Source organism: Rhamphochromis longiceps, linkage group LG7 (assembly GCF_057381845.1).
Source record: "Rhamphochromis longiceps isolate RC_006_pf linkage group LG7, R_longiceps_female_GT1.1, whole genome shotgun sequence".
Classification (NCBI taxonomy): domain Eukaryota; kingdom Metazoa; phylum Chordata; class Actinopteri; order Cichliformes; family Cichlidae; genus Rhamphochromis; species Rhamphochromis longiceps.
In genome coordinates, this window is record NC_140563.1 from 44,106,269 (window position 1) to 44,123,039 (window position 16,771).

The 16,771-nt window shown below is 41.0% G+C and overlaps 1 protein-coding gene across 2 annotated transcripts in view; it reads right to left on the reverse strand.

The window, feature by feature from the left end:
- The window catches only part of rai14 (retinoic acid induced 14), a 55,598-nt gene that overhangs the window by 8,824 nt on the left and 30,003 nt on the right, over window positions 1-16,771 (reverse strand). The window contains exons 6-12 of one of the 2 annotated variants that reach the window (XM_085413784.1): window positions 15,471-15,528; window positions 15,157-15,227; window positions 3,090-3,196; window positions 2,752-2,936; window positions 2,240-2,265; window positions 1,790-1,876; window positions 73-162 (exon numbers count right to left, since the gene is read on the reverse strand). In XM_085413784.1, coding sequence (XP_085269910.1) covers window positions 73-162; window positions 1,790-1,876; window positions 2,240-2,265; window positions 2,752-2,936; window positions 3,090-3,196; window positions 15,157-15,227; window positions 15,471-15,528 — 624 coding nt within the window. The remainder of the gene's footprint in view (window positions 1-72; window positions 163-1,789; window positions 1,877-2,239; window positions 2,266-2,751; window positions 2,937-3,089; window positions 3,197-15,156; window positions 15,228-15,470; window positions 15,529-16,771) is intronic. The other variant, XM_085413785.1, reaches the window with a different exon arrangement.

Consider the following 16,771-nt stretch of genomic DNA (forward strand, 5'->3'; position numbering starts at 1 on the left):
AATGGAAGCCTAAAGGCTAATGCAGCTTTTACTTTCATATTTCTTTTTTAATACCTTGTGTTTTTCTGTTACCTTGTAGTTGAATCTTTTAGGAGTGTCACTTTTGTTGGATGCTGGAGTGCCAGTAGATGTAACAATTGAAGGGGAAGAGGGTCCAGAGCTCTAAAGGAAGATTGTTGCATTAATTTTCCTGATAAATTACTATCATTGATTTGTCCACTTTTAATGTCGCTACCATCTCTCAGACATTTTACAATCCCTAAGGATGTCCTGTACTGCACTGACTGTTTATAGAAACAGCTTGCAAATGCAAACGCCACACTTTCCACAATTTTTTCCTTTGGCCTCTTAATAAAAAAAAAAATAAAAAAAAAGAGAGAGAGAGATATTAAATGCTAAAAGAGTTGTAATCGCTAAACTTTTAATTGAATTTGGATACAAAAACCTTACAATTAAAGCTGATGGTGTGCACTTTGAACCCATATGTATAACATAACTTACTTGAAATGTTTTACTAAACAACTAAAATAACATAAATTATGTCAGTGCATAAAATATACACACTGGCCACGTTAATAGGTTACCTGTTAAACTGCTCAGTATACCTAATACTAAATACCTAATCAGCGAATCACATGACATCAACTCAATACATATAAGCATGTATACTTGGTCAAGACAACCTGCTGAAGTTCAAACTGAGTAACAGAATTTCTGATTATTAAAGAAACTGCTGATCTAATGGGTTTTCCTACAAAAAACATCTCTAGGGTTTACAGAAAATGGTCAGAAAGGGATAAAATATCCAGTGAGCAGTAGTTCTCTGGGTGAAAATTACTTGCTGATGCTAGATAACTGAGAAGCATTGCTGGACTGCGTTAAGCCAATAGGAAGACAGCAGTAACTCAAATAACCACTTGATACGATCGAGGCTTGCAGAAGAACATCTCCAAATCCTCCAAGAACAGGAACGCGAGGCTTTTGATTGGCACAGACTCATCAAAATTAGACAATAGAAGACTGGAAAAAATGTGGCCTTGTCTAATGAGTATTGATTTCTGCTGCAAGATTCAGATAGCAGGGTCAAAATTGTGAGTAAGCATGATGAAAGCATGGATCCATCCTGCCTTGTGTCCAGACAGTCCGCATGTGTAATAAGTTCAAACTGAACATGAGAATGGAGAATCTGATGCTTGGCATATATTCTTTTTTTACTTTGCACCTATTACTAACAACTTAGCATCACTTAATACCTGGGTATTGTTGCTAACCATGTCCTCTAGCATAACATGCCACACCACAAAGCTGAAACAATCTCAAACTGGTTTCTTGAACATGACAAGGAATACAGGGTACTCAAATGACCTCCAATGTCACCAGCTCTTCAGGATGTGGTGAAATGGGAGACTTGCATTATGGACATCTGATGCTAACATGCCAATATGGACCAAAATCTCTGAGGAATGTTTCCAGCCCCTAATTAAATCTGCCATGGAGACTTGTGGCAGTTCTGAAGTCAAAAGAGGCTCCAACCCAGTACTAGAAAGCTGTACCTAATAATGTGGCCAGTGATTATACATGCACATCAACAGAAACATTTGGCTGATATTTTCTCACCAGAAATCAGTTAATAGTTTGTCGAAGAGACCTTTACAGATAGTATGTAAATAAGCAATCGCTGATTTTGTTCTTATATTACTTTGTATGAATACACTACAAACATGCATTAATATTAATATGGAGAGTGGCACACTGGTACAAGCTGCCAGACATAGACACATGCATTTACCTGAGGTGGGCTAATGGGAGGTGGAGGTGCTTTTCGTTTTTTGGGAGTTATGATCCGTTCATCACTTATCTTAGCTACTTGATCATGCTGAAGAGCCAGCAAAAGAGGCAGAGAGGGAAGGTGACCAAAAAAAGAGAAAGAAAAGTGGGATTCAGTGCTGGTTAGTAAGAGGAGTCAATCGGTGGGTGCTACAGTAAGAATTAAGGTTTCTTTTTCAAAAACAGCAATTAAAGTTTTTTTTTTTCAAAGCTCGGAATTATGACACTAACACATGAGAGAAACTGAACTATATTATTTGTAGCTATGAAACTGAAATTAGTCTGAAGTTGGTTTTATTCCTTATTTTACTTCCTAATTCTATAAATCAGTTGGCAGTGCTAAAATGTTTATTCACTGTCATCCGCTGTGGAATTTCACATGTTTTAGTACTTTTGATGGTCGATATCTTACCTGGGGACTTTTAGGAGACTTCGTATCTGCCAAAAAAGATGGACAGGTATTGTTAGGTACAACACACTAAACATCTAAGAAAAATTCAACAGTAACAGGAAACCAACTGCAGGTGGCAGTGTTAACTTGTGTTGAACCCAGAGCAGTATGGATCTCTGTCTCACAGGGGCAGTATGTGTGTTTTTATTGGCACTGATCAGGTTTTGGGAGGGCAAAAAAACCCTGAAAGCATTAAGACTGGATCTCACATTGTTTTTGGTTAGGGTTAAGACTGAGATTAGGTACAGAGTAAGTTTCCCTGGAAATGTACTGGTTCACTGCAATGCCCTTAAGGGGGGAGGGGGAAAAAACTAAAAACAAATATGCCTGCCTACCGCAGCCTGAGTGACATTGTCCGCAAAATTTACATACAAACCTTTACTGAATACTTCCTCAACACTTGCATAAAGCCACCTGCACTCACTTCCTATCTTTCTCTGAACTGTAGGTTTGTGTTTATGCACAACTCTTACCTGAGACCTGATGCTTGTTTAGTGCAGCTGAAAGGGCAGTTTTGGTTTCAGAGCTGCCTGAGACCTTAGCGTAATGTAAAACCTCATGGCCTTCTGCATCTACAGCTGACAAGTCTGCTCCTCTCTGAACCAACACTTCAACAACAGATACTGCGTTGGACTCGGTTGCGAGCATCAAGGCCGTCCTACAACACAGACAACACAGCATACTGATCACCACTTCAACATCAATCAAATATCCTACAATGAGCAACAATTTATTTGTAATTTTTTCCCTGTGTCTTATTGTGTGTCGACTTTGTTGGGGTCTTTTTTTGTTGTTTTTTTGTTTTGTATACCTGCCACTGTTGTCAGAAGTGTTGATTTCAGAACCAAAGTCGAGCAAAGTGCTGCATACTTCTGCATGACTGTGTTTGGCTGCCAACAGCAAGGAAGTGAGGCCATCCTATAGGAGAAACAAACATAAAAACGAGAAAACAAAATGACTAAAATCATCCTATAGAGAAAAATAAAAGACAAGACAACATGACACAGATTTAAATGGACGCACACCCACAGCAATATAACTAGTCACAGCGTGGGCCTTGACAGACTATGGTAACTGTGTGTAAGGTGAGAAAAATCTCAGGCCTGTGTGAAAAATGAGTGAATGTCTGCTGCTCTAAATGAATTCCCCAGCAGATAAACAGAAAAAATTCAGATGGTATGTTTAAGATGAAAGAAATAAGAGCATGGGAAAATCCCCCAAATCATATTACTGATTGAGCTCAGCAGGTTGCAGAGAGTTGGTGGATGACTGCAGTATTTCATAAGACAGGCTATCCCATTTTTCTCCAGGACTGTCAGGGTCTGACCCCAAGTGTAACCCTTCACTTAACCTCAGTCTTGTAATGCTCAAGCATAAATATTTGACTGCCTAAGATGGATAAGGGAAATTCCCAGTCTAGAGAGAGCTACTTCATCACAGGCATAAGGGTATACAGTGGCTTGCAAAAGTATTCGGCGCCCTTGAACTTTTCCACATTTTGTCACATTACAGCCACAAACATGAATCAATTTTATTGGAATTCCACGTGAAAGACCAACACAAAGTGGTGCACACGTGAGAAGTGGAACGAAAATCATACATGATTCCAAACATTTTTTACAAATAAATAACTGAAAAGTGGGGTGTGCGTAATTATTCAACCCCCTGAGTCAATACTTTGTAGAATCACCTTTTGCTGCAATTACAGCTGCCAGTCTTTTAGGGTATGTCTCTACCAGCTTTGCACATCTAGAGACTGAAATCCTTGCCCATTCTTCTTTGCAAAACAGCTCCAGCTCAGTCAGGTTAGATGGACAGCGTTTGTGAACAGCAGTTTTCAGATCTTGCCACAGATTCTCGATTGGATTTAGACACCAGACAGGTCAGGGATAGTTATTGAGAAATTTAAAGCAGGCTTAGGCTACAAAAAGATTTCCCAAGCCTTGAACATCCCACGGAGCACTGTTCAAGCGATCATTCAGAAATGGAAGGAGTATGGCACAACTGTAAACCTACCAAGACAAGGCCGTCCACCTAAACTCACAGACCGAACAAGGAGAGCGCTGATCAGAAATGCAGCCAAGAGGCCCATGGTGACTCTGGACAAGCTGCAGAGATCTACAGCTCAGGTGGGGGAATCTGTCCATAGGACAACTATTAGTCGTGCACTGCACAAAGTTGGCCTTTATGGAAGAGTGGCAAGAAGAAAGTCATTGTTAACAGAAAACCATAAGAAGTCCCATTTGCAGTTTGCAACAAGCCATGTGGGGGACACAGCAAACATGTGGAAGAAGGTGCTCTGGTCAGATGAGACCAAAATGGAACTTTCTGGTGGCCAAAATGCAAAGCGCTATTTGTGGCGGAAAAATAACACTACACATCACTCTGAACACACCATCCCCACTGTCAAATATGGTGGTGGCAGCATCATGCTCTGGGGGTGCTTCTCTTCAGCAGGGACAGGGAAGCTGGTCAGAGTTGATGGGAAGATGGATGGAGCCAAATACAGGGCAATCTTGGAAGAAAACATCTTGGAATCTGCAAAAGACTTGAGACTGGGGCGGAGGTTCACCTTCCAGCAGGACAACGACCCTAAACATGAAGCCAGGGCAACAATGGAATGGTTTAAAACAAAACATATCCATGTGTTAGAATGACCCAGTCAAAGTCCAGATCTAAATCCAATCGAGAATCTGTGGCAAGATCTGAAAACTACTGTTCACAAACGCTGTCCATCTAACCTGACTGAGCTGGAGCTGTTTTGCAAAGAAGAATGGGCAAGGATTTCAGTCTCTAGATGTGCAAAGCTGGTAGAGACATGCCCTAAAAGACTGGCAGCTGTAATTGCAGCAAAAGGTGGTTCTACAAAGTATTGACTCAGGGAGCTGAATAATTACGCACACCCCGCTTTGCAGTTATTTATTTGTAACAAATGTTTGGAATCATGTATGATTTTCGTTGCACTTCTCACGTGTGCACCACTTTGTGTTGGTCTTTCACGTGGAATTCCAATAAAATTGATTCATGTTTGTGGCTGTAATGTGACAAAATGTGGAAAAGTTCAAGGGGGCCGAATACTTTTGCAAGCCACTGTAGTTTCTAAAAACTATGAGGAGCAATAGATAATACTCTTCAGCACTGAGTTGTTTAACAGACATTTCCACTGTGAAACATGTTTGGGGGAGGGGGATCCAAGTCTTTCCTGAAAAAAAAAAAAAAAAGTAGGAAAACGAACTTCAAGAAGCACTAACGTCTGTCAGCATAGTTTTGTGTGTGTTTTATATTACAAGGCTGCTGCTTTCACACACCACAGAGAACAGAACTATGCTCTGGGTTCCTCTGAGCTCTGCTAAACACTTTAACAGGCATGTGTCTGTGTTTGCCCTGTCTGTGTTTTATATTTCTCTGGAATCTAAAAGACAGAAGTAATTTTGTTCTTCTCTGGGTAATAGGTTCAATGCGTGTGTATAAAGGCATGTGGGCGCACAGGTGTATTACTGCTAGTTTGCTGGCATGTGTTACTCGCTGTGTTTCTAACTTGCTGTCATCGTGTCTGACATTTAAAGCCATATTACCCAAATATGGGCAACAGTGTAAACGCTGGGCAGAGGTGATGCATGACAAGTTAACTGTTAGGACAAGGTGTTACAGTCAGAGAGGCCTGTCAATCAAGACAACTAAAATAAAAACACAGCTCTGCTTAAACCTGAATACACTCACCATGCAACAGTATTCTCAGCATTACCATTATATGTTCATTTGCCACCTGAAAACTGGTTTAAATCCAAATAGTGTCTTTGTTTGTATGAACAGGATCCTAAAACCGTCAGTCTGCTGGTTGCATGTACAGTCAATGGCTACTTAATTAGTTACACATTGCTAGCACTGGGTTAGACCTCCTTTTGCTTTCAGGCCCACCATAATACTTCATGGCACAGATTCAACAAGGTGCTGAAAATATTTCTTTAAAACATTTGGTCCATATTGACATGACAGCATCACATAGTTCCTGAAGACTTGTCAGATGACACATCCATGATGACAATCTCCTGTTTCACCACACCACAAAGGTGCTCTGTTGGACTGAGATCTGGTGGCAATTCGAGTACAGTGAACATATTGTCATGCTCAAGAAACCAGTTTGAAATATGAGTTTGGTGAAATGGGGCTTTATCCTGCTGGAAGCAGTTAACAGAAGTTGTCACAAAGGGATACACATGGTCAGTAACAATGCTCAGGTAGGTTGTGGTGTTTTTTTTAACAATGCTCAGTTGGTACTAAGGGACCAAAGTGTGCCAAAAAAATATGCCCCCCAAATATTACACTGCCACCACAAGCCTGAACTGTTGATACTAGGCAGGATAGATCAATGTTTTCATGTTGTTTCCACTAAATTCTCATCCAACCGTCTAAATATTGCAGCAGAAATTAAGTCTTGTCAGATGAGGCAAACATTTTTCCAATTTGTCCAATTTTAAACTGCAATCTCAGTTTTCTGTTCTTTACTGACAGGACTCGCTTCCAGTGTGGTCTTCTCATGCTTTTTATATTTATAATGTAATAAAACTGAGACACACAGTTGAAACTGCGCTTCTTTTTCTGAGCTATTTCTGAACTATAATAAAGGTTTAATTAAATTTCTTTACACTGACTGAAGGGGCACTTTCACTGGTCCGGCCCACTTAAACTCAAAATGTGCTATATGTGACCCAGAATATAAAATTTGACAGTTTAACTGTTCTATAGTGGTGGTTGTGCAGGAAAATCCCAGTAAATCAGCAGTTTTTAATATACTGAGACCAGCCCATCTAACATCAACAAACATGCTAAATTCAGTCACTTAAATCACCTTTCTTCCCCATGCTGTTTGAACTTCATTGTAATTTTAATATGTTTGTCTGAAACAGGTCTTGCTAGTAAATGAGACATTGAGACTCAGTGGGGCTACCTCTATAAATTAACCTCTATAATTAAAATAATAATAATAATAATAATAATAATCAGGTAATCTATATCTTAAAGGCACTGAGTTTCACAACAAGCAGCTGACCAGCTATACCTAATGAAGTTGTTGATTTTGGTCATTAAACATAGAAGATAATGGACCAGACATCTTGGAGCCTAACAAAACCAGATCATTTACAAGTAGCTGCATACTTTCATTTTCTTGTTTCATGTACACACTGATACTGCACATACATGCAGGCCTCTGCATGTGACTATTAAATGTAAGAACAACACCTCTTACTCATGAAAAATGGCAGGAAAATGAATCAGTGGGAAGAGTCTCAGTTCTCAGGTAGTTGAGCGCCATTAAAGACAACAATCATTTTATGTTGTAGAAATATTTATCTTTGTTTCCAATCTTGCACTCACCCAGCTACTTCCTTGTATACTGTATATGGATGTTCTCCACTATACGAGCCAAAATTTGACTCATGCTTTAATTTTAGCCATGCTGCCAGGAATGCACACAAATGCTGTAATTTTGCCATGTAGAAATGTTTGAGCTATGACTCGAAAGCAGGGTACACGTATTACCCCAACGCAGATCACAAACTGTGTTTAACATAAGGAAAATGAGCAGTTACACAGAGCCAGTCATTATAAAGACAGGACAGCTGAGCACCTTGTGATGTGAGCTTTCAAAAGGACAGTTCACTTCAAAATAAAATATAAAATTTTTTTCCTCAGTTTGGTATAATTGAAATGGATCCTAACTGCGCCCACCAACCAAATGAAGGACACAGTTATAGTCAATTTCTACAATTCAAATTCAAATTCAAATTTTATTTGTCACGTACACAGTCATACACAGTACGATATGTAGTGAAATGCTTGGACAACTGCTCGTGACCTAAAGAAAACAAAAAAGGAAAAGGCTATGAATAAGATAGGAAATAAATATGCAAAATTAAAAAGGGTAAATTTAACTAAGAAGGAATAAAATATAAATTAAGGTTAAAAATGAAATAACTGTACAACACAAATTAGAATGAAGGGTAAATTTAACTGGGAGAATAAGATAAAATATATAAATTAAAGTTGAAAATAAAATAACTGTACAACAAAATACACAATATAGAACTATATAAGAATGTATGAAGAAATATAAATAAATATATACACAATAACAGCAGCGTGATTTAAGTAATGAAGTGAAACAATGTCCAGAATGTCCAGTGTGTGTAAGAACTGTATGTGTGGGTCAGTACTGTGTGGTGGTGTGATTGAGAGACCGTATCGCCTGCGGGAAGAAGCTCCTCCTCAGTCTCTCTGTGTTGGTCTTCAGGGAGCGGAATCGCTTTCCTGACCTCAACAGAGAGAACAGTCTGTTGTTGGGATGGCTGAGGTCCTTCACGATCTTCCTGGCCTTGGTCCAGCACCGCCTGCTGTAGATTGAGTGCAGGTCAGGGAGCTCGGAGCGGATGGTGCGCTCAGCTGACTGCACAACCCTCTGTAGAGCTCGTCTGTCCTGCATGGTGCTGTTCCCGAACCAGGTTAAGATGTTTCCCGTCAGGATGCTCTCTATGGTGCAGGAGTAAAAGTTCCTGAGCACCTTGGAGGGCAGTTGGAAGTCTCTCAAGCGTCTGAGGTGGTAGAGACGCTGACGGGCCTTTTTCACCACGGTGTTGATGTGACAGGACCATGACAGGTCCTGCGTGATGTGAACTCCGAGGTATTTGAAGCTGTCCACTCTCTCCACTGGGCACTCGTTGATGACAGGGGTCTGGTAGTTCCTCTCCTGCTTAGTGCTGAAGTCCACTATCAGCTCCTTTGTCTTACTGACGTTTAGAAGGAGGTTGTTCCTCTGGCACCAGTTCTCCAGATTCCTAATCTCCTTCAGGTAGGCCGTCTCGTTGTTATCAGAGATCAGGCCCACCACGACGGTGTCGTCAGCAAACTTGATGATGGTGGTGGAGCTGGTAGTGGCCACACAGTCATATGTGTACAAAGAGTACAGCAGGGGGCTCAGAACACACCCCTGGGGGGCTCCAGTGCTGAGAGTGGTGGAGGCTGAGACATGTCCGCCCATCCTTACTGCCTGTGGTCTGCCAGTTAGGAAGTTGGAGATCCACAGACACATAGATGAGCTGAGTCCCAGATGCTCCAGCTTGGTGGTGAGTGTGGAGGGAATTATGGTGTTAAATGCAGAGCTGTAGTCTATGAAGAGCATTTTAACATAATTCCCCCTTCTAGTGTCCAAGTGAGTGAGTGATGTGTGGAGGAGATGAGAGATGGCATCGTCTGTGGAACGATTTGGACGGTAAGCAAACTGTAGTGGGTCCAGTGTGTCTGGTAGTGAAGAAATGATGAAGTCTCTGACCAGGCGTTCAAAGCACTTCATCACTACTGAGGTGAGGGCTACAGGGCGATAGTCATTGAGAGAAGCAGGGGTTTCTTCGGGACAGGAACAATGATGGACTCTTTGAAGCATGTGGGGATCACCGACTGAGATAGAGAGATGTTGAATATCTCAGTGAACACAGGAGCTAGCTGGTATGCGCAGTCTCTTAGGATACGACCTGGGATGCCGTCTGGTCCTGCTGCTTTCCTGGTGTTCACTCTCTTGAAGGCTCTCCTTACTTCATGCTCGGAGATGACGAGCATGTTTCCGGTGCTGGCAGTATCTTCCTGTCTGCAGCCGTTAGCGCCGCTAACACTAGCATTGTTGGAGTCCTTAGCTGCAGCCTCGAAGCGAGCATAGAAAGTGTTCAGCTTGTCTGCCAGAGTCACGGCCGCGTTCGTCATACCGGTTGTTGGTGCTTTATAGTCCGTTATTGTCCTTAGTCCCCGCCACAGGCTCCTAGAGTCACTCTGTTGGAGTTGTGACTCTAGTTTCCTCCCGTAGCGCTGCTTCGCCTCTTTCACCGCCCTCCGCACGTTATATGACGCGGCTTTGTACGGGTCCATGTCCCCCGTCATGAGTCCCGTGTTGTAGGCAGCGGTGCGGGATCTCAGAGCGTTGCGGATGGTTTTATCCACCCACGGCTTCTGGTTGGGAAACGTTGTGATAGTCTTTGTCTCCACGGTATCATCCGCTAGTTTCCCGATGAATCCCACAACCGCTTCCGTAAACACGTTGACATCATCATCGGAGCTGTTTCTGAACATGCCCCAGTCTGCGTCATCGAGTGCGTCCTGTAACGCGGCCACCGATTGATCCGTCCAGCGCGCGACCTTCCTCTGAACCAGAACTTCCTGTTTCAGCCTTTGTTTGTATTTTGGGATGAGGAAGATGGCGGCGTGATCAGATTTGCCAAAAGGAGGGCGGGATTGTGCCTTGTAGCCGTCCTTGACTGTAGTGTAGCAGTGGTCCAGTGTCCTTTCACCTCTGGTGGGGCAGGAGATGTGTTGATAAAAGTTCAGCGCTGCGCGTTTGAGGTTGGCGCTATTAAAGTCCCCCGTCACAATAAGCGCAGCGTCCCGGTGTTGTGTCTGGTGCTGTGTGAGTGCCTCATGCAGCTCGCATAAGGCGGTGACCGTGTCCGCTTGTGGTGGAATATAAACGGCACTTATAATGACCGATGTAAATTCCCGAGGTAGATAAAAAGGACGACACATGATGGACAGCAGTTCCAGATTTGGTGTGCAGGAGCGTGTGAGAGGAACAACGTTCGCACTGTTGCACCAGTTGTTGTTCACCATTAAACACACGCCGCCTCCCCTTGACTTCCCCGAGTCCCGTGTCCTGTCCATGCGGTGAACCGAGAAGAACTCGGCCGGCTGGATGGCGTGGTCCGGCACCGCTGGGTTCAGCCATGTCTCGGTGAAGCAGAGGAGATTGCAGTCCCGAATGTCTCTCTGGAACTTTACCCTGGCCCTGAGGTCGTCAAGCTTGTTCTCCAGTGACTGGACGTTGGCGAGCAGGATGCTAGGCAGAGGTGTGCGGTGTGCACGAGCTCTCAGCCTGTTCCTGACGCCGGCTCGCTTCCCTCTAGGCCGCCGCCGCTTCCCTTTGTTCTCCCTCAAGATCTCACTCGGCCAGCTCGGATCCGGAGTTAAAAACTTCGAATTGTGAGTACATTGTAAACCAATAGAAACAAGAGTGTCACTGTCATACCTAATGTACCCAATGGTGGTGATTTTGCCGATTTAGAAACGCTGAAAACTAACTTAAAAAACAAAGACAAAGAAAAAGTGGTCGGAGCAGTCGTGACGGCAGCCGACCTCACCGGCGCCATCTTTAAAAATTTATGATTATTTCACAAGCAAGACTCTACGATTATGCCCTCCTTCACATTTTTTAAAGCCTTCCTGCAGTGATAAAGTTGGCAAGTATATCACAGCTCAAAGGGCAACAGTTCCTACATGAAGCGGCTAACAACTAGCAACCAGTTCATGATTTCTGTAAAGAGACACCGCTTTTTCTGACTTTTTCAATGCATTTTCTTTTCTTTTGCTTTGAGCACCACACCTCTGTCTTCAGCAGGTAGCTCCAACATTTAGCAACTGAATCCTAAGCAATCTAGATGAATAAACAACACTACAGCTCAGGGGAACTTGTACGTTTATGGTATACTACAACCTCAGATGAAGCTTAATTGTGTTTGCAGCATTTCTGCAGTCTTAGACTATTTCAAACATATCTTACTACAACACTGTATTGCAGTAGTTGCTTGTGTATGATCAAGTTTATTCCCAGTTGCTCCGTTTAAAGGGGCTCCTTCAGTTATGTAAAAGTAGTGCAGAAATATTACTTTACAAGTAAAATGTAAACATACTTCATTACTCAGGTAAAAGTAACTTAGTTAAGATTTTAAGTGACCACAGTGAGCATACTCTATCCACAGTTGCTCTCTCACTGTGTGATAATTATACATCAGTGTGTAAACAATTTACTGCACTACTTGCTCAACCTAACTGTTTAATAGATAACAGCTGAATGTGTAATACTACATCATATGAATATATGAGCACATCATATCAATGTCAAATTATAACAGGCAATAAAAAAGTATCTAGAAATGCCAAGAAACGGAGAGTAAATAGTAGAGTAAAAAATCTCAACCCACTCAAATCCAAATACACGGATGCTGAAGAATTATGAGGGCATAACAATGAATTGCGCCAAAGCTGAGCTTTAAATATTATGCTAATTTTCAGCTCCACAGTTTTATTCTTGGACTCTTCTACAGCTTTGCAGAGTTCAAAAATAATCCTTATTATATTTTAGTCATGTCTTAATCTATGAATATTTTGGGAAGAGATATTAAAGGCACTTAAAGAGGTATTCCACCAAATGATCTGAAGATGCCACTTCTTCAGATGGGTCAAATATTAGAGGAATACTGATGAAAGAGCTAAATGTAGGCACTAATCAAGTGTAGCACAGTTAGAGAGCTTAAACCTGAGCCCTTCATAGTATACCAATTAGATCAAGAAATAGATATCAGGTGGAACCAACAACATGCTCCCTTAGACTTCAAAAAGATGTCTATCAAATGGAGGTGTCTGACCATGGTGATCATGACTTGGTGATTAGATCTGAATTCAAAACAATACAAGTATTGTTTAGTCCATCTTCTCATGCATACACACAACAGCAGGATTTTCGTTTCTTTCTTCTTTCCCTCTCTTACCATTACTTTTGTTTTTGCTGTTATTTATGTATATTTATTTTAATTTAGTTTATCTATTTAATTTTATACCCATTTCCACAATCTGTGTATTTACTTTACCAGTTTTGTTAAGATTTCAAGCTATGGCACACATGGCTCCAAAACAGAAAAGCATGAATTTGTATTGCACACACTTTAGTGCAGTCCTTCAGTTCATCTTCTGAAATAAGTCGTTTCAGCTATTCTAAGTTAGCCTGCCCTTTAAGTTAGCTTTCTTCTGATTGGCTGCTGCTCTGAAACACTTTTTTTTTTTTTTTTTTTTTTTTTTTTTAAAAACAGCAGGTAGATGGGACTGCTGCACTCACAGCCGGAACTGTGTGCCTGAGACGACCATACAAGGACATCCACTGTCAATGACATCATAGAAGAATCAAGAGTAGGAAAAAACTTTGGCTCACAGAGATTACTTGTACATATCCTGGCCTCTTTATCTGAAACTTTAAAAATAAATGACAGAAATCAAGCAAAGGTTTCTCCTCCCCTTTCGTCCAACAGCAGTAAGGTTTCATATTACAGTTTACATTTACCTCTTCTCCTCTATACACATTCTTTGACACATGTCAGGCCTAGCAGCTGTCCCTCTGTTTCTTTCAAGATATTCCTGAGGTCATCTGGATCCGGTCTTTTATCAGTTCCCAGAGTCAGAACCAGACACGGAGAAGCTGCATTCAGCTTTTATGCTCCTTATATCTGGAACAAACTCCCAGAAAGCCTCAGATCAGCTGAAACACTCAGTTTATTTAAATCCAGGTTGAAGACTCACCTATTCTCAGCTGCATTTGAATAAAGCACCAAATCCACACTTTTAAGCTTAAATTTCAAAACTTACATTTAACTACTGATTTTATCTATTGTTGATTTTATATACTGTTTTGTTTGTTTGTTAATTAGTTTGTTTGCTTGTTTTAATCAATTTTAAATCATGCTTTTTATTTGTTTTTGTTTCTAATGTCTCTGTAAAGCACTTTGAATCACCTTGTTGTTGAATTGTGCTATACAAATAAACTTGCCTTGCCTTGCCTGAGTGTTTGTTTAAGTCACAAATATATAATCAGGTACAGAGTTACTCCATAGTGTATTGCAAAGCAAAACATCCCTGGTTAAATCCCAGGAGGAAACATCCCATAAGGCATCCGGCATTTAAAAAAGTAAATAAATACACGCACACACGTGCATGGAGCTACCTGCTGTGGTGACCTCTTGTGAATAAGAGAACAGCTGAAAGTAACTTATATAACCAGGTACAGATATATATTACAGCGTATGCCCGAGGCTAACAAGCCGGCCTGCATTCATGCATTCACAGTCTACATGTCCACAAAACAAAGAAAGAGCTTTGCAAACCTCACATACAGATTTTCAGATTTCGCTGGCTGGACCACTTTCATTCAACAAGAAAATATGAATACCAAAATTCAAATTGCACCACTATTTACAGTTAGATTCTCACCAGTCCAATATGCATCAAGAAAAATGTTTTGTCTATTATTTATTGTCTATTATTGTCTTACTATTTTATGAAGAATACAAGTAAAAGTCACAAGAAACTGGCAGGGCCAGGATTTGAAACTACACTTAAGCTACAACTCCAAAAAGCACACGGTACAAAGTGGTCACAAGAACCAGTTTAAGAAGCTTGAACATACAAACTGCCATTGATTTAAACATGAAAAATTGCTAAAATTAATTTTAATCGGAAACAACAGAACATCTTTTCATATAGGCTGACAGACCATCAGTTTCTGTTGTACACAAATGCACACACACAAAATTTCATGCTCACACAACCCCAGCCAGACAGAAACCACAGGCATGGTGCGTCACTGCAATGGAGACCACATGTCTGCGGCTTGCATTCCCACAGTACGCTGATTTTTTTACCCCACACACACACACACACACACACACACACACACACACACACACACACACACACACACACACACACACACACACACACACACACACACACACACACACACACACACACACACACACACACACACACACACCAATATTAATCCTCAAGCAGTCAGTTAATGAGGAGCCTTTATAATGTGGATTAACAACTATTTGACATAAAACAATCAGAGTCAATAAACGGACAATGATTCCTCAAACAAATTCAATACATTCCTCCCTGGAAATGGACTCATTGAAGCATTTTTGTGGTCTTTCTTCTGTTTCAGAGCCCCCCAATCTATTGAGCCAGGAAAAATAAGTCTGGGGAATGGACGAAAGAATGGAAGTACATACTGTGTCTTTAAGGTTGATGGGGCTTTTGAGTTCACACAGCAGTTGGACAATCTGGATGTTCCCGCTAGCAGCTGGAAGGGGGTGAAACAAAACAAGAGAAATTAAAACAAGAGAGTGAGGAAAAATAGGATTGTGTTTAACAGAAACTAACTGGGCTAAAATGCATTTTAGTCACTTACGACCAAATATGATGATTTTATTCAAATAAAATTAGAGCTTAAAACTAGTAGATATTATTCCACATCCCCAAAGCATAGCAGCCTTTTTTTTTTTTTTTTTAATATCAGTGACTCTCAAGATCTTGATATACTTACCAGCGTGATGCAGAGCAGTCTTTCCTGATCCATCTACAGCATCGATAGGACATTTACTCTGGATAAAGTGGGAAAGTTATTAGTAACAATAGCATACAGTATACGCATACAGCATATGCAATGACTATTGTTAATCAAGTGAAATCATGAAAGGCCCCAAACAACTCAAAATATACGTTTTAAATTTGGTTTGAAGTATCTGTGTGTTGCTTGCTTAATTTCAATTTTTTTTATAAACTGTGTATACACACTGGAGTTTATTATCTGAGGAACTGATGCCACAATCTGTTTGCCAGTGGTGCTTCAGGCAAATGCAATTTCATGTAATATTAGGTTATACCATAAATTCATACATCTGCAGTAAACAATTGTGGCGCGGGTGTGGTCTCTGGCCCGCTGCAGAGGAGGGCTGGCATGATGAGCTCCCGGGCTGGTGTTGGGGTCCAACGTCACAACAATATATGACTGAATGTTTTTGGTTCTTCTCTTTTTCACAGTACTGTGTTTTGCTATATACAAAAAGACTTGAATGACTATTTGATCAGCCAGGTGCATGTTGCAGAGATGCTGCCGACTATCACGAGGAAGTGAGGTCAGCAGATCAGAGCTGGATGTGTGTGTGTGTGTGTCTCTGCTAAGATCTGCTGACCAAAACCCAAACACGCACACACAAGAATCAGCAGATTGAAGAAATGAAGCAATAACATTTTTTGGTTTCAGGCATCTTCACTGAACAGTAAGATGATTCAAGATGTGGGTTTCACACACTGTTATTCATAAACAAGAACAAGTGGTCCTGCTGGGTGACACTGACAGTCACAATCAAAACAATCTTAAGTTAATATTTATATCAGTTCTTTGTTGTATAACACATCTTGAAGTCATGTTGCCTAATCATTTATACCCAACATAATTTATAGCCCTTATATTAAGAACTATGTCAGCGGTCCCCAACCTTTTTTGCGCCATGGACCAGTTTATGTCCGACAATATTTTCACAGGCTGGCCTTTAAGGTGTCGTGGATAAATACAACAAAATAACACCAGTACCAGTACAAAAAAGGGAAGATTTATTCATAACACACAGGAAAAGACCCAGGGAAATTGAGTTAACGTTAAAAATGCTTAAAAAACAAACAAAAAACGATAAAAACCCTGAAAACCATAAATTTCACACCCAAGCCTCAACTCTCGCGGCCCAGGGTTGGGGACCACTATGTCTCATCTTAACACTGAGAGACCAGGGTATATGTATTTTAAATATCTGGCTTGACAGACTGAATCAATTTCTTTTTAATTCA